The 24,504-nt window shown below is 47.0% G+C and overlaps 1 protein-coding gene across 1 annotated transcript; it reads left to right on the top strand.

Moving 5' to 3' along the window:
- The first annotated feature begins 286 nt into the window (after positions 1 to 286).
- On the top strand, positions 287 to 23,739 carry CRY2 (cryptochrome circadian regulator 2). The gene is made up of 12 exons (XM_074150036.1): positions 287 to 483; positions 3,380 to 3,488; positions 6,628 to 6,770; positions 14,323 to 14,507; positions 16,354 to 16,442; positions 17,532 to 17,672; positions 18,168 to 18,479; positions 19,560 to 19,711; positions 19,863 to 20,065; positions 20,541 to 20,630; positions 21,136 to 21,277; positions 21,757 to 23,739. Exons 1-11 carry the CDS (start codon positions 287 to 289, stop codon positions 21,273 to 21,275), a joined length of 1,761 nt encoding a protein of 586 aa, XP_074006137.1. The 3' UTR covers positions 21,276 to 21,277; positions 21,757 to 23,739.
- Positions 23,740 to 24,504: the final 765 nt, after the last annotated feature.

Here is a 24,504-nt window from a genome sequence, read left to right as displayed (position 1 = left end):
GCTGAATAAAGTCGAGGCGGGGGTGGGTGGGTGGGTGTCGCTCTTTGGATCTCTTGAGGGGAAGGGGAGAGACGTTTGCGGCGTGTGTCGCCATGGGGGGGGCGACGACCGGCGGCGACCCCGCCCCGCGCCCAGCTCCGAGCGCGGCCGCTAGGGGGCGGCAGGGTGCCAGTAGAGCGCGCTCCCGCCCCGCCCCTCCGCTCTGATTGGCTGCCGCCGCGCACGCGGGCGGGGTGGGGCGGGAGCGGGCGGCGCGCGGGGGCCGCGGCGGCAGTTGGCGGCGGCGATGGCGGCGGTAGCCCCGGTCGCCCCGGGCCCGGCTCCGTCCCTTTGTCGCTCGGTGCATTGGTTCCGCCGCGGGCTGCGTCTTCACGATAATCCGGCGCTGCAGGAAGCGCTGCGGGACGCCGCGTCCCTCCGTTGCATCTATATCCTGGACCCCTGGTTCGCCGCCTCCTCCGCCGTGGGCATCAACCGCTGGCGGTGAGTGGGGCCTGAGGAGGCGCCGGGCCCTTCAGGCCGCGGGTGGGCCCGAGGGGGTCGGGGAGCGCTGGGTGTGGGCAGGAGCTTTAAGTGGGAAGGGCTTTAGGTGCGGTGGCTGGGCCGTGTCGGTCAGGCCGCCGCGGGAGCAGGACACGCTGCCGTGTCCGCGGCCCGGTCTGTGTTTTGCTCCCTCCTAGTCCTCTCCGTGCAGGAGAGAGGTTGCCTTCCCCGGTTGGCCTCGCCACGATTCTCACAGCGGTGTTGCCTGGCTGTGTGGGAGGGTGCCTTCAACTTTATGTAATGTCATTAGACTTTCTCCTTGCGAGCTGGCTGGCCGTGTGAGAGCAGCAGCCGAGGGGCGTTTCGTTTTAGGAATGCTTTTTCTTGAATTCAGAGACAGACAAGTATAAAGAGCCATCAGAGCTGCGTGACCACACCACGCCTTCCCTCTGCCCTTCGGCTGCCGAGTGTGCGTAGGCATGTGCGCACACCTGCCATCTTCCCATCCCCCAGTTTTTTATGGGAAAACACTTTGGCTGCTGCTAGGAAGGTAGCAATGGAGCTGCTGGGTCTTTTCCCCTCTGCAAATGGGAAAATGTTTGGGGTGAGTCATGTCTGTGCAGTGAGCGAGACCTTATGCACTGGTAGCCAGTAACATTACATAATGCTATTCTGTCAGTTCTCAGCTGCCTAAACATTTGGAAACCAAATCCAGGTAGGGATTTTTCTCTGCAAGACTCCTCCGCATACAAATGAAGCAGATCTCCCCCTGCCCTTGTGCTACCCCATCAAGGGGGTTCTGGGCAGGACAGCCACCTGGCTAAAAATCCTTTAAGTGCTCTTTGAAATACCATAATGCTCTGTGTATAAGGTTAGGGAACCTGTAGTTGGAGGAATGGGATAGTGTGGGTGATCTCTAAGGTTTCTAGAACCTACATCAGAGGATGGCCTAAACATTGTAAATGTGCAGAAATGAGCACTATGTAGGTGTTCAAATTAAAGAAAATTGTGGATTCTATTACTACTTAGTATCCTAGGAGCTTGAAGAGATTCTTCCATAGACCAGACTTCCTACAAGCGGCAGCAGAGAGAAATGCCTTTCACGTGCTGCTGTTGTTGCTAACTGTCCTCATTTGGAAGAACCAAAGCAGTGCCCCCAAAAGATTAATTCCTGATCCATTTAATCCTTGTTTGTTTCTACCAACATTGCAGAGGGAGGGAAGCAGGTAGTCGTTTCATTTTTATGTTGTAGTCGTGGAATATATGAGCAGGTTAAGTTTTCAAAAATAATGTTTTCTTGGATGTGTGCACCTACTGCAGATTTCAGAAATTACAACCACTGGCTGCTAGGCAAAAATGTATTAGCAAGTTAATTGTATTTACCAGAGTTCCATTGTTTCCCATTGGAAACTTTGGCTTTGTTTTGCTGTTTATTTTAATGCCATCACTTGTATTCAGAGTTCTATGCTCCAAAAGCAAATGTTTGTGTTTTACCTAGCTCCCAGAAATGTATCATGTTGACAATCCCTTATTATTTAACTGCACAGCATGTGTGAGCCGTATAGGACTAACCCTTGTTTAATTTTTAAAACACCTTGGAAAGTTAATATGGTTATTTAGTAGATGGAAAATGGGCTGGAGTTAGGGGAGTGGTTTGTTTAGGTTATCCGGACCTGGTTCTGGGTCTTCTGTACTGTGATAGAGGGCCCTTCTATCCATGAACCCCAAGTCCCTTTCTTCCTCAGGAAGGGCAGAGAGAGCTTGTTGTGTCTCAAAGCTTTCAGCTCACATTATGGTGAGTGCAGTTGAGGAGAGAGGAAGTACCCAGTTTGCAGGGCAACTGTAGCTTAGCTTTCCTATTAGCTGTGCGTGGTCTTAAGGGAGCTGATGCAGATACTCATGTCTCACAGGTCACGCTGCAGAGTGGGCATGTAGAAGCGAGGGAGAGGTGGAGGTTGGCAGGCTCACTTACAAAGGGTTGCAGGTTTCCCAGCCATGCCGCGTGCTGTCACAGAGATTAAAGTTTTAAAGCTGGTGTCTTTTGCAGAGTTAGACAAAACAAAGTGAAGTTACAATGAAGATGGGGTGACATGTGTGGCTGTGAAAGCAAAGATGATACATTTAATGTTTTATACCATAGTGGGGGATCGGTAAGACACCGGTAAATGCAAAAAGTACTTAAATGTTTTTTTACAGTTTTAGGTGGGAAGGAATAGATTAATGTCTTGGCATGCATGCTCTTACCTTGCATTTTCACAGTGGAAGATAAATTGCCGTTCTGTTTGCAACTATTCCAACTTACAGATAACTCTTGCCTTGGGAGATCTTGCTGCTCAGTCTCTTGCTACTGATGAGCTAGGAGTGTACATTTCTCTCTCGTGACATTCCCTGTGTGTAGTCAGGATGGTAAAACTCACACGGTTCTTGTAGTAAAATTCATTACTTTCCTTGGAGTAGTGTATCAACATGTTTCTACTTCATATGCAAAATCCCTCCTGCCCCAAAACCCATGAAAGAAGATAACTGTAGGGAATTATATGGTTTATGCTTTTCACCCTGTCGTTATGTGGAGAGAGCAGCTGGCAGGGTTGTGCTGCCAGCCTGAGAGAGAGCATGGGAAGAGGGTTGCAGGAAAAAGAAAATCCTGGAAACCTCTCACATCTGGACAAGCAGAACATGTGTATGAATGGCTGGGAGCTGGCTAGTACTGCAATCTCATAGCAGTTGGTAGATAAACCAGAGATGAATACAAATTCTTGTATTCTGTTTCTTGCCCTAACTTTCAGTTTGATATGGCGATGCATGTTTGCTGGAGTTCTGTGCAAATCCTCCTCGTTTGTCTTTTAGCTGTAACCCGGCTGACTGACACTTAACTGCTGTTGTTTCTTCTCTGCAGATTTCTGCTCCAGTCTCTGGAAGATCTGGACAACAGTTTAAGGAAACTCAACTCTCGTTTGTTTGTCGTGCGAGGGCAGCCAACAGATGTCTTTCCAAGACTCTTTAAAGTAAGAGAATAAAGTAATTTTCTGGAGCATAGTGAAGAAAAATTGATGTCCCGGTGCTATCCTTGTTTTCATGTACTAATGATTTGCTAATTGTTAAGGTGTTAAAATTCCAAAATTCAGAAGCTTTTATGTTAGCTGACCTTCTTTTTCTTCTTCTGTTCGAGGCTGCGGTTCAGTCAGCTCAGCAGCAGAATACACTGTAAGCACAAGCTTCCTATTGACATAGCATTTAGGACAGTGGAATATGCAGCAACCTTGGTGGTCGATGATAGATTAGTGGGATACATTTCTAAAGTGGTGTCAATGCTGCAGATTGTGAGAGAGACAGGATTGGCAAGAGCGTCTCCTTGAATATCAAGGTTCTTCAAGCAGTATCATTCTTCTCTGTCCTGCTCTAAGATTGTATTTCCCTCTATCTTTGAAGCTTTTTGAGAGTGTCTTTGCTAGAGTGACAAAGCTAAAGGAAAAAAAAACATGGTTCACGATAGTCTTATGGATTGGATTTGTCCTGAGGACTGTACCTTACATATGGTTGACAGAACTAGTGTCCCCAAAGCCTGCTGTAGAGCAGCTGCTGAGAAGGAGAGGTAAACTTGAATCTATAACCTCCTGCTGTAAATGCTTCTGATTTGTGTTTTCTGGAGGAGGGCAGTATTGGTGAGGGGAATCTCAGACTATGTGGGTCAGAAGGAGCACTGATATTTATTTTGGCTTCTGCATCTTAACACATGACGCAAACTGCGTGCCACTTTTAGCCTTTTGAGAGCCTGGGATATTTTTATCTTTTGATCTGCAAATAAATTCTGGCTAGTAGTAGTCCATGCCCTTATTATTTTAGTTCAAGGCATTTGCAGGATAATTAAAACTTTGTTGGAGAAAAACGGCTGCTTTGGTCAAAGAACAAAAAGTAGTTGGCAGAGTCTGAGCTTTGAGAGATGGAATCGGCCAGACCTGCTTTTGCTGCAGTCTGTTTTGCCTGGGCAGGTGAGTTGATGAATATCTTAGGTGTGCTGTTAGAGCTGCAAAGATTGCGGGGTGGTTTTTTATGCTATTATATGGTAGATATACAGCTTTCGTGGGAATTAAGGCATCTCCAGAGCTGCTGCACTGAACACTGAATTACCGCAGCTCATGCCTTGCTGTCAGCTGTTGTGGGGAGGAGAGTTATGTCATAGTTGGTAATGCAACACTTAGATCTAATATAATTTCTGCTCTTGCTGCCAGTAGCGGAGCTATGTTGTTGATAACAGTTGCTGCAAAGGCACTATTATGCATGGGTATCATGAGGAGGAGTGTACTTATTAGCTCTGTGTTAACCTTTGCAGAGGTTTTTTTTCTCTCACTTCCTCTGAAAAAACATCTGTAATTTTACCTTTTCTATCAAAGGAAAGTGTGTCGTTTGTTCACTGAAGTTTGCTCACAATTCCTTAGGTGTGGTTTGGGTTTTTTTCCCCTACAATTTTTCTTTGCTATAGGCTAGATACTAAGAGACAAGTCAGTCATGACTTTTCTTTTGTACATCTACAAAAATTTATTGTTACACAGTTTACAGTTCTCTGGTTGGTTGTGCTCTGCTTCCTCTGTGCTACTGTAGCACACGGAGTGGTAGGCTTCTCAAAACTGTTGGAAATACTGTATTCTTACCTCAAATGTCTGTTAGCCTTAAATGTTTTTGTGGGGTTTTTTTGTTCCATTCCTTTCTTTCAAGGCAGTAATGTGTGTTTCTTCAAGACTAAAGCCATCTTTTCCAAGCCTTTTAGCTGATATTGTCTCTCTTACAAAAGAAAGAAAAAGTTTAAAATGAAGCTGTTAAATCACATAGGAGCAGGGCAGGGCCTGGAATATGTCTGACCCCTACTCTGAGTTATGGATGCTGTCATGTTCTTATTTTGTAAAAGCAGTGGAGGACCTCTCCAAGATGTACATTCAGTGGTACATAATTGTTCTCTGTCCTTCCAAATATTAATTTTAGGATTGAACCTGAAAGTTTAGAAAAGAAGGGGTGTTGTACAGCTGTTTGCTGCTTCTAAATTCCCTTCCCCATCTTTGGCATTATTTTTTAATGGTCTTTAGTGAACTAATTATATCTGTTCTTTGTGCTTTGTTTCTGTTTCTGGAAAGTCCAAGGTGGAAAACACTGTCCTGTATATAGAGGTGACTTAGACTGTCTCACTTGGGGAATGTAGTTCACATCTTAGTTGTGTGAGGGGTTTCTTAAGTGTCTCTCTAGACTTCTGACTGTGTTTGACTAAAGTGTTTGCTAAACAAATCTGTGGGCTGCTGCTCTGCTTGATGGATGTCTTGGGAGGGTCGCTGTGGAAACCATTAAACCTCTTCTCATAGGATTCATTTTCTGAGGAAAACTAGGCCATAGTCTTTGAGAGCAAACTGTGCTCTGGAAAAGCCTGGAAGAGGCTGAATGCTATTTCATAAGGCCTATTCCATGAAATCTGTGAGGGACCTATTAAAGGTGTGAAGATACAGAATAGGTGCATGGCACATCTAGTGTGAAATAACTCCCCAAAGGTAGGACCTTAAATCTGAATTGCAGTCTCATACTCTACTGTGCTGCCCAGAAAGGTTCGCTTAGTTGCCATCCTTTGTCCTGTGTTTCCCACTACCTTGGTTTTTGCTGTTTGGGTTGGACATTGGTCGTCTTATTATGTGATGGCTTTGAAGAGACGTTGAAAATAAATTTAGAGTGTACTGGGTTTACTTAATGATACTGTCCACAGAAAAAATACAGGGTTTTGAGCAGGATTTGTATTGCAAGAGTTCTCTGAAAAGCTTTCTCTGCAAATGCTGTAACAGGATGGTAGGGTTACTTTTGGACAGCGCGTGCAACAAAACAAGGTGTTGGAGACTCAGCTGTAGCTGAAGAACATAAACAGAGAAGAACTCAAACCTCCTCTTCCACGTTTTAAACCTGATATATAGGAATTTGCATATGCAATGCTTGCTAGAGCTGATAAAATTGTTGATTCTTTGGTTATCTCGACTCCAGATTGCTGTTCCTCACAGGAACCCTCTCTAAGCTTCCAGGACTTAACACTGGCCACGAATTCTGGCATCCTTGTTCGTAATTGTGCTGGTTAGAAAGTCTTCTATTTGACAGCTGTGTGTATTGTGTTTCTTGCAGGAATGGGGAGTCACTCGTCTCACCTTTGAATACGACTCTGAGCCATTTGGTAAGGAGAGAGATGCAGCTATCGTCAAACTGGCCAAGGAGGCTGGCGTGGAGGTGGTGATAGAGAACTCCCACACCCTCTATGACCTGGACAGGTACGGGGAGAGCAAGGGCAGAGGTTCTGTCCGGGCTAGGCTGGGATTGTCGCGTCGGGAAAGACTTCCTATATACGCTATACGTTGATCGCTGTCATCCTGTGTGAGCCTAGAAGGTGTCAACAGGATTACTCTGCACACTCGCACTTTTGATTAGAGCACGCCAAAGCGCTGACAGTGACGTGAATGTACAGAAAGGTGTTGCCTCAAGCTTATTAAACTGTCTGTGACGGTCATTTAAGTTGCTCAGCTGTGTCCTATTGATTGCTCTCCTTGAGCATGTCCTCCCTGTGTGGACTGCATTTTTTTGCTTCATTGTAATAAAGATAGTTGAGCTGTTGTCTCAAACAGGTTATGAAGGCAGGGCTTTTAACTGATGGATGTGCCAGGACAGCTGGAAGAAGGAACAAGGTAGATTTGGGCAAACTTACCTTACTATAAAATCTGAATGCCTTGTCTTTGTTGTGTATTTGCTATGGGGAGAACCTTGCCTTGATGTTAAGTTTTATATATTTACTTATATATATGACCTCCTTAAGCAGTGGAGACAGTCTTTCTAATAAGACTCTAAGGTATGCTTGACTTCGGCCATGTTTCAGTGCTGCTCTTACAGGTTGCTTGCTTTTTTCTTTTGGTTTTTTTTTGGGGGGGGATGACTTGTGCCAGTAATACTGAATGTAGATTTCCTCCTATAAAGCTTTAGCATTCATAATTTCCTATGGGAAGGAGCTTTGCAGTTAGCACACGCTGTGTGGAAATGTTTGTCTTCAGGGTGTGGGGGATTCTTGAACCTGTCTCATGAGCAGACACTGCTTTCTAATTTTTGCGTTACAAGAGATCATTAATACCTATTACATCCTAATGTCTTCAGTGTCAGTGCCCCTCACATCTTTCCTCATGTCATCTTTGTCTTTTGCAACGTGGAGAGTCCTAGTTTATGTAAGGTTTTGGGTGGAATCTGTTCCATATCTAAGTTTTGACACCTTTCTTTAATACTTCTGGGTATTTTTAGACACATAGAACAGTGGTGAAAACTGTAGCTAGGGTTCAAAATGGAGGTGCGACTTGCATTTGTATAATGCTATAATGTTTCCTCTCTTCTCCTAATAGTTGCTAGCATTCTTTTTGCTGTTTCTGAGTGCAGCTAAACACTCAACTGATGTCTCAGGGCTTCCTTCCAGAATGGTCATAGCTATTTGGGAGGCTGTTACTGTATAAGTAAGTTTAAGATTGCATCGCCATGCATATGGGGAAACAACATGACCAACACTGCATTTCATCTGATATTTTTGTCAGCTGTTCACATAGTGTATAGGGAAATTTTTAAGTTGCCTTTCATTTTTAGCTATCCCAGATAGCTTCTTACGTCAGTAAACTTTATCATCATGCTCTATTTTGTCCCTTCCCAGATAATCTATGAATAATGTTAAGCAGCACAAGCCCTAGCTCAGCTCTGTAGGATTTCTCGTCCTGTTGGATTCTGACTCTATCCTGTATCTCAAAGAATTTTCTGTCTGCAGGAACCTTTTCCTTTTTCCCAAGGTTGGGAAATCTATCTTGGTTTCTTTAAAAATTTTCAGTGAGGGATCTAGTCAGATGGATTCTGAAAATCCAGGTAGAGTATAGCAACTGAATCTCCCTTGCCCAAAGCTCAAATGTCACTAATAGATTTTGAGGCACAATTTCCCTTTACCGAGGCCAAATTAACCCTCCAGCATATTGTATATACCCATGCATTTGCTGATTCCATTAGCATTTTCTACCCAACTGCCTAATGCACATTTCAGACTTTCTATTCTGTCATCCCTCTGATGCCTTTGAAATGCTTTTTAAATCTAGAGGCATATTTGCTTTTTTTACCTCATAATATTCGGACAGTTTTAAGGCAAGTGTTATGTGCAGCAGCTATTAGCTTGGGTATTTCTTGGTGTCCTTTACAGCTCCTGGGTGAATCCTTGCTGGTCCTGGCAAGCTGTTGCTGTTCAAACATAGCTTTGTTTTGTGGTGTTTCTTCCTTAACTTCCCAGTCTGTGACATCTCCTGATACATTTCCTTAAAGAGATTCAGAGTGGCAGCCTCCCCACGTACCTCCATAGTGAATACACACGCAAAACTAAATGCATGGATTTTGGCTGTGGTGTTACAGTCTCTGCTTTTTTTAAGAGTTGATCACCTCTTGGCTCTATAAATATGCTGGAGTGTCTGTAAATGGTTATTATTTTTTTAATTATTATTTATTTTTACTATTTATGTTTGGTTTGGGGTGTTTTTCTAAGGTTTCTTAAACTTCCATTTGGGTTGGGAGGTGCAAGGAGGCTGCTTTTGTGGTTTTTTAATTTAACCTACCAGTTTGGGTTTTTTCTGTCTTTATTTGGCTTTCATTTTCCTGAAGGATTTTGCCTTCTATTATTATCTTTGACGATGCTATTCTTTAATTATTTTGACTTCTGTGATCTTTCTGAAATCTTTTTTGATGGTTTGTGTGCGTTTGTTGAATTTTTTTTTTTCCCTGTCATCTCCAACATCTCCAAATCATCCCCATGTTGCCTGTCAGTGTTTTACAGCTCAGCTTGTTCTTTTTGCTTAGCGCACTTCCTTATTTTTATGTGTTTCTCTTCTTGAAACAAAAGCCATTATGGTATTGTTGCTCCTGGAAGGATGTTAAATTGATGCATGCCAAAGTCACACTTAGAGCAGGCCAGTGGTAACTAACATTTTCAGCTATACCTTAGTGCTGCTTAAGACCAAATCGTGAATTGCCTTTCCTTGTGGGTTCCTGATTAATTATTCCACGGAGCAGTCACTTATGGCAACTAGAAAATTGTTTTATGGCAGGTGGTGGGCTATGACAGCTACCTAGTCTGTGTGGAGGCAGCTGAAGACTCCAGTTACTCTGACATTTCCTGGTTCTTGGCATCTCGGAGATTTCTCAGCAGGTGGTAATGCAGTTCTAATACTGTATTTCTCCTGGAAGCCTCTCTTAGAGTAAATTGCCCTCCAGTCGTGTTACCCAGTCTTTTAACTCATGCTATGTTCTGTCCCTCTTCAGCCTCCTCTTTTTCCTGCATAATTAGTAACCTGGTGGTAGTCTCCTACTTCTCGTCTTTATTTAATCAAGTTTCCAACAAGATCGTCAGGCCTGGTTTTGAACAATTTAGACTAATCTTTCACTTCTACATAAATGATTCCAGAAGTCCTTCTCTTGTCCCCTGCAGCATATTCCCGGTACCATCATCAGCACCAGCTATTGATGATTTTAAACATTTACAAAGAGCCTGTTCAGTTTACTGTGAATTTGACCAGTTCTACCCAGTAGGAAGATTGCAATATGCTCCTTGTTGGCACTGCCAGCATAGCTGTGTGCTTGTCAGAGCATCTTTCCCTTCCTCTCCCCCAAAACAAGGAGAGGACTATAGAAAATCAGCATTGGTGCTGGAAAATACTCCTAAGAAAATCTGGGAATTCCCAGTCAAGATTAGCGATGTTCAGATTGTAGAAGTCAGACAGAAAAAATAATCTCTTGGGTATCAGCTTAGCCTGCTCAAAGCCTTTGCTTGACAATTATTCTGTCTGACAACTTCCAGCTGACAGGTTGTTTTGTCCCTTCTCTGGATCTGCCTGGTTTGGTTTTTTTCCTCCTTAGGATCTAAATCCTCTGTAGTCTGCTTGCTGATGGTCAGCATTGTGGTTTCTGTAATCCCAGGCAGGCCTGGGTTATTCAGGGGGAGTAGTTTAGGTCAGAAGAGAACACTGTGAGCTCCTATGTTTGTAGCATGCATCAGGAGCAGCTCTTCCTCGGATATTGTAGCCTAAGGCTGAAACAATAGTTAAATGCACTTTAATAAGAACATTTACTAACCTAAAGGAACCAAGCACTGGGGAAAGATGCATGCCTTGCTGGTTCTGCAATTCATAATCACACTGTGCCAAAAAAAGTGGTTTATTTCCATCTGGGAAGGTTAAGTCAAACTTCTGCCTGCCAGATCTTGTTATCCTTGTCTGTCTTGCGTGGTGCTCTGGTGTCAGGTGTTTTCCCCTGCACTGATACTCAGCCTGTCATCAAGTCAGTTCTTCATCTTTCATACACTCCTGTGTGTGATTCTGCAGAAGTTGAATTGTTCATCCTTTGTCCAGCGTCCATTGTGTGGAATATCTGTTGGTTATAGAATCATAGAATCACAGAATCATTAGAGTTGGAAGGGACCTTAAAGATTATCTAGTTCCAACCCCCCTGCCATGGGCAGGGACACCTCCCACTAGAGCAGGTTGCTCAAAGCCCCATCCAGTCTGGCCTTGAACACTTCAGGGATGGGGCATTCACAGCTTCCCTGGGCAACCTGTTCCAGTGTCTCACCACCCTCGCAGTAAAGAATTCCTTTCTGGTATCTAATCTAAATCTCCCCTCTTCCAGTTTAAAACCGTTAGCCCTTGTCCTGTCACTACACTTCCTGACAGAGTCCCTCTCTGGCTCTCCATCTCCTCTTCCAATCGGTAGAAATACCCCTTGTCTTCTGTACACGTAGCCCTCCCCGAGCTCTCCGAGGCGAGGATTTAGATCAGAGCAATTGCATAAGCTGGCCAGGCTGACTAAATGGTCTGCGTGAGCTGGTAGTGGGGCGCGCTGTCGAGCAGCCCGCTTGCCGAGTGCTGGCAGCCAGCTCTTCCTCGTCCGAGGAAGCAGGGGGGAGCACGTTCAGTCCCTGGCCGGAACCGGGCCCTGGCATTTGCAAATGAGCTGAAGTGTCGGGTTTTTAAGGTGATCAGCCTTCCCTAGCCCGGTGGCCATCCTGCTGGGGCACTGCTGTGGAGATGTGAGTCAGAAGCTGACATCCGTGGGGGTGTGCATTTGGAGCCTGCAGACATTCTGCTGTCACAGGTGACTGACTGTAGGATACCATAAAATCCTAGCAGCACCAGAACTATGTTTGGTCAGGTTTTGGTTGCCTGCTTTCTTGAGGTAAAATGTGACTGACAATCAAAAAGACCCTCATAATTTCTGGCATCCAGGTACTACTGTCAGGTTGCTAGTCTGGTTGGACGGCCATTTCTATGGTGTTCACTAACACCAGAAAGGTTAGCTTCTGTATGATGATGAATACAGTGATTATGCTCTTTTCTGTTCCACTTCAAGAAAACTAGAAGAATGACTGTCATGTATAGTCTGAGAGCTGCGCTGGGGGAGACGGATGAAATGGGAGAATTAAATCCTGGGGAGGGTTCTCCCTTTTTCTGACATCGGGGAAAGTCCTGTGAGATTGTGCTGCCTGGGTTAGAAGGTCAGTAGGAGGAAGGGAAGGACTCCTGCCTGGGGGGCTTCCCGTACAAATCTTTGTACAGAAGGCTGAACAGCACTACAATACCTACTGTGTATCATATAATATCCAAATGTACAGTACCCAATATTTGATACTTCTTTTCGTGGCGGTATTGTGAAAGGTTCAAATTTTGTTGCATAACATCAGTGTCAGGTGCTGTGAAACGTGCAAGCTGTCCTAGCCCTGTCTCTTAAAGATTTGTGTCCCAGATCCAGTAACTGCCTGTTTAGGAATTTAGGAGCTGTACCAGGGGACTTCACTCGTATCCACGTTCTGGAGGATGTCAAATACAGATACTGGCATCCACCTGCGAGTCACAGCGATTTGCTCCCAGTATCCGTCTGTTCACAAAAGTTCTGGCTGTGGATCTGGGAGGTGGTGTAACAGCGTGGATCTGGGACTGAGCTGCACCCTCGGGGGATCTGTGGAAGAGGACTGTAAAAAAGAGAGGCAGTGTTAAAGAAGTGGCTTCCCCTCCTCCATCTCAAGCACCTCAGGGCAAACACAGTGCAGCTCTGTCACGTTTTTTTGGTTCCAAGCTCTGAACTGCTGTGGAAACCAATGAGCTTCTCCGGAGTGCTGTAACTGGAAACGCCTCCCCTCTCTTCCAGCTGATCTTTCTGAGGATCTCTTGTCGACTTGATGGGCTCATTTGGGGACCCCAGTGCTCAAAGCAAGCCCCAGAGGAGATTGCGGTGGGTGATACTGGTGAGAGTTCGTGTTCTCTGGGGTGGTACACAGAGATGGCCGGCCAAAAAGCAGAGGAGATGCTCTCTGGTATGAGGGTACAGGACAGAACGCGTTGCCTGCAAGGCTCTCCGGGGTGCTCTCTCTCGCAGGGGTGGCAGAAGAGCGCTCGGATCACGTTTATAGCCTCAAACTCCAAACGCACAGTGCCCATCCTGATCGCCCCCGCCCTCTTCGTTAGCCTCTCTTTCTCCCGCTGTTTACAACTTCCAACCGGGAAACCGGGAGGAGACAGCAGGGGAGGGTTCGTTTTTTAACGTTGGCGTCGGCGCTGCCGGTTCCCGAAAGCCGCCCTTGCCCGCCTGGCGGTGTGTGGGAGGCCGGGGCTCCCGGCCGGCGCCTGGCCTAGATGGCGGCGGGGCGGCGCGGCGCGGCGCGGGGCCGGCCTCCCACGTTGCGGTTGCTCGGCGGGGCGGGGAGCCGGGTCAGCGCCGAGCACACGTGAGGGAGGGCTCAGGGCCGGGGAAGGCCCCGGGGCGGCGTGTCGCTCCTCCTCGCTACACGTGCGGCTGCTTTGGTGGGGGGAGGGAAGGGAGGGCACATGGCGTCCGCCGAAAGGCTGGGCTCTAAGCCCAGCCCCTTGCATAAGCTGTTGACTGTAATGGGTGGGGAAGGCCGCTGTGCTGCAGCTCCTGTGTGAGCTGTGGTGTTGGCTGCCTCGGCTTTATGTAATGCTGGCGATCCCCGTGCTGTCTGCTTTGCCGTTAACTCCTTCCTCTCCCTGCGGGAGAGGGTGTTAGAAATGGCACCTTTCATCCTGGGGAAGCTTACCTTGCCCGGGGGCTTCTCAAAGTCCCAGGAAAAATGAGGCTGCATGGGCATAAGAGGCTGTGGATGCTTAGCGAAGTAGAGGAATGGGGAACCGTGACTGTCTTTTCCTTAGCGTGATCTGACACAGGTGAATAGCATGAAGCGGGTCTACTCGTGACCTTATGGCCTGGGGGAGGATGGTGATTTCTCTAATCACGGGAGAGAGGAATGACGCAAACCGGGATTTGCCTCATCTGAGGGTGGAGAGGGGGTCACTAACAGGCTGGGACTTCTTGTGTCAGATCAGGAGGAAGTAAGGTCAGAATCAGGTTAGGGTACCACACGGTGTCAGGGGGAACATTTGCAGGTCTGAGATTTGCCATCTTGGGGAGACAAAGGCAGTAATTAGACTGAGATTTTGTACAGGGGTCTGATGAAGAGCTCTGGGAGAGAAATGTGATGCTAAGCCCAATTCAGATGGAGCTGTTCTGTTCTATTCCCATGGAGATGAATTAGTTGCTGTGGGGTTTTGTTTTCTGGTGTGTCTTGGGATTTTGTTTGGTTGGTTTTAATATCCCTTTGAGGGATGCATCAAGTGGAAGGTAGATCTATAAGGATTTCTGTATCCAAAGTGAAAGGCTGTCCTGAGCAGAGATGGTGGATGCAGTTTGGCTGTCATTTCCTTGTTTCTTCTGTGGTACTGAGGCTGTGTTGTTTCACTATGCTTATTTTGTCTCCAGAATAATTGAGCTGAATGGCCACAAGCCACCCCTCACCTACAAGCGCTTCCAGGCCATCATTAGCCGTATGGAGCTCCCAAAGAAGCCGGTGAGCACCATAATGAGCCAGCAGATGGAGACGTGTAAAGTGGACATCCAGGAGAACCACGATGATGTGTATGGGGTCCCGTCCCTGGAAGAGCTGGGTATGTGTTGAGAGCGAAGGCAAGGATTAACTGTCAGGTGAAATGGGATCTAGTGAAGCTGTTTCTGATGGCTGGCATGTACCCAGGACAATTCAGTGTTCTCATCTGACCTGGGCTGCCTCTAGCCACAGAAGCAGCCTAATGTTTTCAGCGAGTGCTGGACCTCATGAAATCAGGCTGCTGTCCCTTGCGCTACTGTCGATGCACAGCGTCCCCTTTAGCATTGCTCTGAAGCGCTCTGCATCTGTCTTTATGTTCTCTGTTGTACTGAGCATGTAACTACTGTATCAGTGTCTCATGTCCTTGCCAGCTGCTTTCCTCCTACTGCCATCCCTGACACATTGCGTAACAGACCTGAAGAGGTAAACTAACTGTGTACCAGGCTTAGATCATTTCATTCAGTTATTGACAAGCAGCACCAATTTGGGAGCTTATCCAGACAAAAGATATTACAGAAACTTCTTTCACTCATCCTGCTATGCCTTATGGTCCTGTACTTTTCTTGGAGATGGAGGATGAATCTACATCATAGAATTATAGAATTGTCTAGGTTGGAAGGGACCTTTAAGATCATCTAGTCCAACCATCAACCTAACTCTGATTAAAAAAAAAAAAAGAAATCCCACAGAAAACCCACACCATCACTAAACCATGTCACTAAGCACTATGTCAACCTGTCTTTTGAATAGCTCCAGGGATGATGCCTCAACCGCTTCCCTGGGCAGCCCATTCCAATGCTTAATAACCCTTTCAGTGTAAGAGTTTTTCCTAATACCCAATCTGAACCTCCCCTGGCGCAACTTGAGGCCATTTCCTCTTGTCCTATCACCTGTGACTTGGGAGAAGAGACCGACCCCCACCTCTCTACAACCTCCTTTCAGGGAGTTGTAGAGAGCGAGGTCTCCCCTCTCTAGGCTGAACAACCCCAGCTCCCTCAACCTTTCCTCGTAAAACTTACTTTCCAGACCCCTCACCAGCTTCGTTGCCGTTCTCTGGACCCGCTCCAGCACCTCAATGTCTTTTTTGTGGTAAGGGGCCCAAAACTGGCAGCACTTGAGCTGGATGGACACAGCCATCAGGGAAGTGAATCTAAATGCAAGGGAAGAAAGGATTAATGCAGAATATTGTCTCTGTGTGTGTGACTGGAGGCTCCAACTTTATAGGAGTATCACCTTGTACCTTAAGGCAAAGTTTCAGCAGTCATGTAAAAGCGGAGGACTTCACAACAGGAGTATCCTGAGGCTTGCAGTCCTGGATCCATCTGCTGCCTTTATTGTCTGGCTTAATGCAAGACTGCCTGCAGCCTTACACTGCTCTGCTTGCTGCCAGGGGAGGCTCCTTGGTCAGCCCAGAGCAGCGCAAGGCAACTGCATTATTACTTCCCCTTTTGCATCAGTTCTTTGACACTAATCTAGTGCCCTTCCTCAGCACCCACTCTCAGCAGAATAGGAGCCTTATGAGGAGCAGCCAGGCTCTCTAGTGAGCTGCTGGTGTTCATGGCAAGGTATTTTGTAAGGCAGAGCAGTGGAGCAGATGTGCTTTTGCCAGCTGCTCTGGCCTTTGGCGCAGAGCCCTGTGGGTAGGGCTGACACACAAGGGAGAGTGCTGGCATATGAACAATGGGAAAAGAAAGCTGCCTGAAGCATTGCAGGGAGAGTCCCTTGTGTCGTGTCATGAGCAGGCTCTCCCTGTGTTCTATATGATTTGCCTGATGTAGAAGGACTAGAGCAGCAAGTAAGCCATTAGGCAACTGCAGTATGTAGTGTCTTGCTGTTATTAATGCTTAATCCCATCTATACTGTTTGTCTAAGCGTGGCTTCAAATCTTACAAGGTTCTTTCCTTCAGGCTTTCCTACGGATGGTCTGGCCCCTGCAGTTTGGCAAGGAGGGGAGACGGAAGCCTTGGCACGGCTGGATAAACACTTGGAAAGAAAGGTAACCCTATCTGTAAATAACAGATTTAAGTGGCGATTCCTGCAGGCTTTGCCTCCAAACAAAAAATGTTGAGCATTGGCCATTGCTCTGTTTCCCTGCTCCAAGCAGCGGTTGCAGCATTCACCTCTGGAAGGGGTGTTTGGTATTGTTGGAGTACCCCTGTGGTCTTGGGTGGCATGTGGAGCAGGGAGCTCCTGGGCTTCCTCAGGCCCAAAGAAGTGGAGCTGTATATTAATTATGCTGCTGTTTGAAGCACGTAGGATTCTGTTCCTTGTTTCTACCCCTCAGTTTCCTTTAGAGGAGTGCAAAGTTGGAAACTCTCATTCTAAGTTGCTCAGTCCCTCGTGCACATTCCACACCGTCTTGTTTTGTCTTCAGCTCAGGTACTGGTGCGAGCCCGTGCTCATGAAAGAATGCCTTCCCCTTGTACATCACCCTCTTAATACGGTGTCTCACTGGCTGGTATTCCTTGAACCCCTTGCTAAAATACTCTTTTTTTTTTTTTTTTTTTTTCTATGGGGCATGTCTTCCTGATTATAGTGCACAAGGCAAACAATTTCAGATAATGAAAGATTACGCAGCTGCAGAGGCGTGACTCATTTTTAACCAGTTTGTATCTTTTTAATGCTGGATGTCTTGGTGGCAGTTGTAGAGATCAAAGCATAAATTCTTGTGCTGAAGGGGGAATAAACTGTCAATATAATACTCCAAAAAAAGGTCTGAATTTCGCCGGTTTTCTTGTTTAGTGTGTGAACTGTGATAGATGTACCTGGACATAAACAATTGCAGTAGCTTATGTCCCTAGAAGCTCTGAGGGCTATTAGCTCTCGCATGCAAAGCAAATTTAGTCCCTTTTGTGGCCAAAATGACTATAACTTTTAAATCCTGGAGCAAAAGTTTTGCGTTTCCTGAATGGGGTGTGGGGGTTGGGATTGTCCACTTGAGAACTCTGACGGTGGTGGTTGGAGGTGAATAGAAGAGACTCTGCTGTCAGACCTGAGTGGCCTCACCACCTGCTCAGAGGCCTGCCCTTAGCAGAGTCCCACAGATTTGGGGTTTTTTTGGCTCATTTCTCCTGAATATGTCTAGGCATGGGTTGCAAATTACGAAAGACCAAGGATGAACGCCAATTCATTGCTGGCCAGCCCTACAGGACTCAGTCCCTACCTGCGTTTTGGCTGCTTGTCCTGCCGCTTGTTTTACTATCGTCTCTGGGAGCTGTATAAGAAGGTAAGACCAAAGGTTCATCTGGAGAGCAGGCTGGTTTTGAGCATAGCATGATGCTGGTTCCCACGCAGCATGCCAGAACAGTTGCAAAAGTTACTGTTGCCTCCCTTGTGTTTGACTGTTGGGCTAAGCTTGTTGCTATTACAGAAGAGGCTCTTGCGTGAGGAAAAGTGATTCTCCTGTATATAATCAAGCAAACTTTAAATTTGCCGGTACCCTGTTCTTCAACCTGGACTCCTGTGTCATGAGCCGTGTAGAGCTTTTTAATGTTAGTTTTGGGTCATCCAAGTCTCTTGTCAGTGCACAGAGTGAGCTAAAAGCAGCACTAACTTTAATACCTGGGGTTTGTGGTGAAGGATGATCTGGAACTGAGCTCCTTTATGGCATTTGTCAATAACTGACTTGGGAATTGTGTATAAATGCACGGGTGGCTTATAACTCAGATTAATGAAGCCAGTCCTCCCCTGCTTGTGAGTACCCTTGTTTTCTCTTCCACAGGTAAAGCGGAACAGCACGCCGCCCCTCTCTCTGTACGGGCAGCTTCTGTGGCGGGAGTTTTTCTATACAGCAGCCACAAACAACCCAAAGTTTGATCGAATGGAGGGGAACCCCATCTGCATCCAAATTCCCTGGGACAGGAACCCTGAAGCCTTGGCAAAGTGGGCAGAGGGCAAGACAGGCTTCCCTTGGATCGATGCAATCATGACCCAACTGAGACAAGAAGGGTGGATCCACCATCTGGCCAGGCACGCGGTAGCCTGCTTCCTGACCAGGGGCGACCTCTGGATCAGCTGGGAGTCAGGAGTCAGGGTGAGTCTGACTTTACCAGAGGCTTGCAGAAGGCCATAAGGAAAACACTCTCCCTGGCACTCACTGCAAGGATGGGCACACAGGTATGGCTTTTGCTTTGCAAGTAAAAGTTACATGGAAGAGAGGATTTGCTAGCGGGCTCTTAGCCTGCCAACTGTCTGACTTCTTTCTACCTTTTACCATGAGGCTCTGACAGTATCAAGAGTCTCCAGTAACCATAACTAAATGTTAGTGGGACCCGCTGGTAAATACGGAGTGGGACTTTGGGGTTTTTTTTTATTTTTTTGTAAAAGTTCTCTCAGTCCATCTGTTTTCTTTGCAAATTGAATGTCACTTTGTAACTGGACCTTTTTCCTCATTGTATAATCCATCATCGTGCCGGTCAGGGAACGCTTCATGACTGTGAAATCTGAGTCTAGAGTCTCTCAAGGAAAGAGGTAAAAGACCCTCCTCTTGGGCCATCTGAAGGGACAGACAGCTTGAACCTATCCGATATACATATTGCCCTACACAAGAAGTGGAGGCAGGGGCATCTTGTCACAAAGCTGGCAAAGCAGAGCATAGCTGAAAGTGCATGATAGGGTCAGATGCTAAAAGCGCAGCGTCTGTGCATGGATGTGAGTGAATTACTGCTGAAACCTGTCTGCCTCTCAGTGGCAGTGGGCTCTGGGACCTTCAGAGGGGTTCTTCCTTCTTGCTTTGGTGCTCGTTCTTCTGTGCAGCATCTGCCTGCTTCCCACGGTTGGTGCTTTGCACTTGTTACGCCTCCCAGGTTAGGATCAATACCCAGGGCTTGCTGCAACACCAGGTAGTGATTTAGTCTGTAGCTGCTTGAGAGATAAGCCAGCGCTTTATCAGTGTGAGCAGACACTGCCTCCCTATGTGAAAGCATCAGGAACTGAGATATATTGACCAGCCAGCTGGCTTCAGCCAGCAGATTGCCTCTTTGCTGCTGCTCTGGCTTCTAGGAGCTGTTCTCCCAGCTCAGTGCCTGCCATTTGGAATAGCATCTCGGGTCTTCCTGCCACAAGCTCCTGCCTGGGGAAGCTCTCACTTGTCTTTTTCCTCCAATTGCTGCAGGTATTTGATGAACTGTTGCTGGATGCAGATTTCAGCGTAAATGCAGGCAGCTGGATGTGGCTTTCATGCAGTGCGTTCTTCCAGCAGTTCTTCCACTGTTACTGCCCCGTGGGCTTTGGACGTCGCACAGACCCCAGTGGTGACTACGTTAAGTAAGTGATGTGACTGGAGCTTCTTTCTTGCTCAGTCTGTGAGCCTAAATCATTCAGTGGCTGATGGCTGTATGGTGCTTTCTGTGCCTTGGGAATACTGCATCGCTGTACTTGGAAGTGGTGGTTGTGCATCTTTTTACTTGTGTTGCAGGAGGTATCTGCCCAAACTAAAGGGCTTCCCCTCACGATATATCTACGAACCATGGAATGCCCCAGAGTCTGTGCAGAAGGCAGCCAAGTGCATCATTGGGGTGGACTACCCCAAACCCATGGTGAACCACGCGGAGACCAGCCGACTGAACATCGAACGCATGAAGCAGATTTACCAGCAGCTGTCGCGCTACAGGGGGCTCTGTGAGTACGAACAATAGCAAAAGATTTTGTCTTTAGTAGGAGATAAAATGCTGGGAGGAGAGCTCACGGTTTAAAATAGATAACAGTTGTCTCTGGCCAGTCCTTGCAAGACGAAGCAGTCCCTGCCAAATTTGCTCAGTTCCGTTTCCAGGGAAGAGCTCTATTGAGCTCTTGGACAGGTAAGAGCGGGGTTTGATTAGTTTTAAGGGCTGCTGATGGCATGGCACCATCCATATGCCACCAATCGTCCAGTCAACTTCGGGGAAAAAAACCTAGGCAGATCATCCTAAATAAATATGCTGCTGGATCACAGTGTCTGTCTGTGGCCAGCAATTGGTGATCGAAGCTCTGAACTCATCCTGCTTTGGGATATGGATGTGCTGGTTGGTAATCACTAAGGTGTTTCCATGTGAAAGGCTTTTCCCGTCCCAGGTGGTTTTTGTTTCTTAACTATGATCCTCCTGCCTTTCTCTAGGTTTACTGGCATCAGTCCCTTCATGTGTGGAAGATCTCAGTGGCCCAGTTGCAGACTCAGCTTCAGGGCAGGGCTGCAGCACCAGTACAGGTGAGTTGGAGCTATTTGTGTGCTTCTGAGATAGTTTCATATCGACTTAAAGGCTACGGGCAGGAGAGATCATATTCTAATAAGAAGAGGGTGTCTAGCTAGGATAACATAGATCCCATTCATCTTCCTTTAGGCTTTCTTTAGAAGTCCCCGGTGAGCCTTCATTCCTAAAAGGGCTGAAGAATAACTGAATCTTTTATTGCCTGTATGGGATCATATGCAGCCACTTAAGGGAGAAGTGCAGATCACCGTAGGGCTAATTGGGTATAATTAAGTATCCTCTGTCAGAGGATACTTTTTTGTTTGTTCTGGGAGACTTAATTATTCTGCTTTTAACAAAGTTTTTTTTCCCAAAGTTTTTAAGGAGGCTGTGGCAGCCTCTCTCTGTGCCTTGTGCACTGCGTATTCTTCTTTCTCCCAGCTCCGTAGCAGGTTGGGCTAGGGTGTATTTGTGAACAGATCTAAAGGCAGGGGTAAGGTTGCAATCACTCTTCTTCCTCTACAGCAATGAGGCTGTCGCAAGCAGACCAGGCTTCTCCAAAGCGCAAACACGAGGGAGCAGAAGAGCTGTGCGCCGAAGAACTGTACAAACGAGCCAAAGTGACAGGTCTCCCCGCTCCAGAGATCCCTGGCAAGAGTTTATGATTGTGAGTAGTCCCTAGTGTGATCTGGCCTAAACTACCTTGTTCTGGCAGCTAGCAAGACTCAATCGTACTTGCTCTCTGCATTTTAATGAACAAAATGGACGTTCTTGTGGAGGGAGGTGGCTTCTAACTGTAATTCCATAGCCCTGTAATTTGGCAGTGGTCTGCCCTCTGGTTGTTTTGCTTTTGCTTGACAAGCTGTTAACTCAGTTGTCCACCAGAGAGCAGTATCCTGTTACTAGAACAGTCACAGAGCACAGGTGTTCGCTCTAGTGAGGCTGCTTCTCCTTCCACACAGTGGGTTTGCAGGCAGATTTGCAGATGTGGTTGAGGGTACGGGCTGGAGAAGGGGAGCAAGCAGGTCCAGTCATCCGCCTGAAACGCTCTGGGTCCCAGGAGGGAAGGAGCCCTCACATGTTCTGGCGACTTCTCAGCATGAGGGGGAGGTCATGGCAAATTCTCTCTTTTCTTTTCTCTGACAGCCGGCAGCAAGCACCTTGCAAGTGAAGAGCGAGATTGCTGAAGAGGTGCCCTGAGGAGTAGGGACTGCTGCCACAGAGGGAATGGAACTTGTGATCCACAACAGATCTGGGGTCTCATACAAATGTGTAATTCCAATAGCTGCCACACAAGGGCACTGCATTACTTGTGCTTGGGAATATTTGGCTTTCTGGTCTCCAGAGAGCCAAATATGTCTCTTCTTAGCCATGGCCAAAATCTGCCCATATTTAAGGGGGGCAAGAGGCTTCTATCAGCTTGTTCACTCCCTCACTCCCAGGTGTATCTTTCTTTTCTGACAATGGATCAGTGCATGTGACTTGATGCATTGATGTAGGGAGCAGCAGCTGCTCATCTCAGAGTAAACACCCTTTCTCATCACTAGTACTAGGCAGGGAGGTGCACTGATTAATTCACATTACAGTAGGAGATGAGAAGGAAGCTGCTACAATGTCAAAAATAGAGTACCCATCCTACAAGAGAAAAGGAAAATCTCAGTATTTCTTTTGTTAGGCTAGACTGATGGGGATAGAAATGCTTTCCGAGTAAATCGAGATGGTAGTCGTGGGATGGAAATGAAATGAAGGACAACTGTAGCACAGGAACAAAGAGATACAAACTGTCTATACACTTGAAAGGCACTTAAAACTTTCCCTGCAGAGGAACCTCACTGCTGCAAGGTGAGCTGTAGTGCTGTGCCTGGAACAGGCAGCTTCAGAGCCATTTGACATCAGGGTGGGGAGGGACTCTGAGAGAAGGAGAAATTCTTCAGAGAATAAGGTCATGCCTTGATACAAGTAAAGCAGTCTCCCAGGCACTTGGCTGGCCCAAATAATAAGGGAGCTACACCTGGGCCCTGCACTCTACAGCATTTCATTCCCTGAGTGAGTGGTGTCTGGTGTGTAGCCTGCGGAGTGCCTCATGCTGATAGGGGATGTGTTACACATCAGCTCCTTGAAGTGAGTCTTCCTTGGGCTCGGTCCATTGTCCGTTCTGTGTGGATGTTTGCTCTTTCCGGTATTGTCGCCTGTGTTCTGAGTTTCTACGCAGTGTACTCCTGCACCTCATACCCTGCACACTGCTCCTTCTTGCCATTTGCATTCACGCTGGTGCTTTGTAGTCTAGCGGGACAATTGCGTCGCTGTCCTGGCTACTAACCATACACTCCTTGGCCTGCTCCCGTTACGTATCATTTCAACACGGTGCTGGCAGAGCACCCCTGCTTGCCTTCCCACCTGAGGGAGCAAGGGAGGGTGGTAGTTTTGTAGTAGAGCCTTTTGTGGCCGTTTTCAACAGGAATTAGATCAAGTAGCTAATCCTGTGCGAGGGGCTGCTGTTGGCACTGTTTTCATTTGCTGTCCAAAACCTTTCATCCCTGCCTGGCACAGCTAGTGTGGGGCTATATGTGAGCTTATGCATCTAACAGCTTGGGGAGCACAGGAGATGTCTCCCACTGACTGGGATGATTTGATTCAGTTTTGGAGCCTGTGTTTGAACCCAGAGCAATGGGGCTGCGAATAGAAACTGACTGAAATCTATCTGGGGAACCTGGAGTGGTTGAACTGGGTCTGTGAGTTAATTTATTGAATAGCTGAATAACCTTTCCTTCCCACTCATCTCCGTAGATTCCTTTTCCCAAGGGAATCCATTGGGCAGACTGACCAAGTAAGCAAGAGTCACTTTTCCTGCCCTTGGATAACCCAGTAATCAACAGGTTTTGTCTCCTTCAGTCTGACCCAGACCTTACTCCCACTGTCTTGAGGGTAGACAGGTAAAAAGAGAGACCTCCCCCTCCGCCCCCCCCATCTTCTGCTGCAGAGGAAAGAAAGGGGAAAGACGTGCACTTTGTACGCTTAGGTTACAGAAATTGTGACTTCTGTCATTTGGAGAGTTTCATGCTTAGGCAATGGTCTGTAAATATGACTTTTTTTTTTTTATATATATATATATAAATGTCTTTAACCCTCTCTTCGCTGTCATACAAATTATTTCATTTGGTAAGTGGCATTTTTGGGAGTGGATCCGTGGGGGTAAGGAGCCAAGGGGGACGGAAAGCAAAATATCCTGAGTGATCTTTCAGAAGACTTCTTCGGTGAGGGGGGAAATCACATTTGCAAGGTTTCTGTCAGAGCCTGTGATGTGGATGGTGGCACCTGGAAGAGCTGCAGTTCAGGTAGCAGGAGTGGGCAGGGCACAGAGAAACACAAGCCCGGCCAAAGATAAGGGAAGATCTTCCCGCAAGAAGCCTGTTCCGTAGGCTGGGATTCATCCACTGATAGCTGTGCCCAGTTGAAATGATAAAGGTGGGTAAAACTGCGTGATGAGGTGGAGTATGTTCGATTAAACTACAAGGTGGCGTATCCAACACCTGCACCTTCCTTACATTCATGTTTCTGTCACAAGCTCTTCCAAAGCTGTGGGTCCTAACAGTCTGAGCAAATTCCAAAAGGCTTGCCCAGTTCATGGGCAAGGAAAAAGCCGTCAATAACCATCAGTGAAGATACCATCTTTGTTTCAGGGAGGAGCAGAGGATTGCTGGAGGCTGAGATAACAAAGGAAGCAGCGTGAAATGGGTGCCAGTTTGGGTTTGATGCTGTGAGAGCCGTGGCTTTCAGGATGCTCCCCAGGGTAGTGTGAAGGCTCCTTGTAGCTGAGAGGGTGGGTGCTGGGGCGGAGAAGTGCGACAGAGCCATGAACAATGTTCACATTGTCCAGCATGGGTCTTCTGCCAG

This window comes from Numenius arquata, chromosome 6, assembly GCF_964106895.1.
Source record: "Numenius arquata chromosome 6, bNumArq3.hap1.1, whole genome shotgun sequence".
Lineage (NCBI taxonomy): Eukaryota > Metazoa > Chordata > Aves > Charadriiformes > Scolopacidae > Numenius > Numenius arquata.
The sequence above is the reverse complement of the archived record's forward strand: the minus strand, read 5'-3'. Positions and strand labels throughout refer to the sequence as shown.

Bases quoted from the DNA above. Each gene is read 5' to 3' on its own strand.
- CRY2 (XM_074150036.1), top strand. From the start codon at position 287: ATGGCGGCGGTAGCCCCGGTCGCCCCGGGCCCGGCTCCGTCCCTTTGT. The intron at 484-3,379 runs GTGAGTGGGGCC...TCTTCTCTGCAG, and splicing joins GTGGGCATCAACCGCTGGCG to ATTTCTGCTCCAGTCTCTGG. The intron at 20,631-21,135 runs GTGAGTTGGAGC...CTTCCTCTACAG, and splicing joins GGGCTGCAGCACCAGTACAG to CAATGAGGCTGTCGCAAGCA.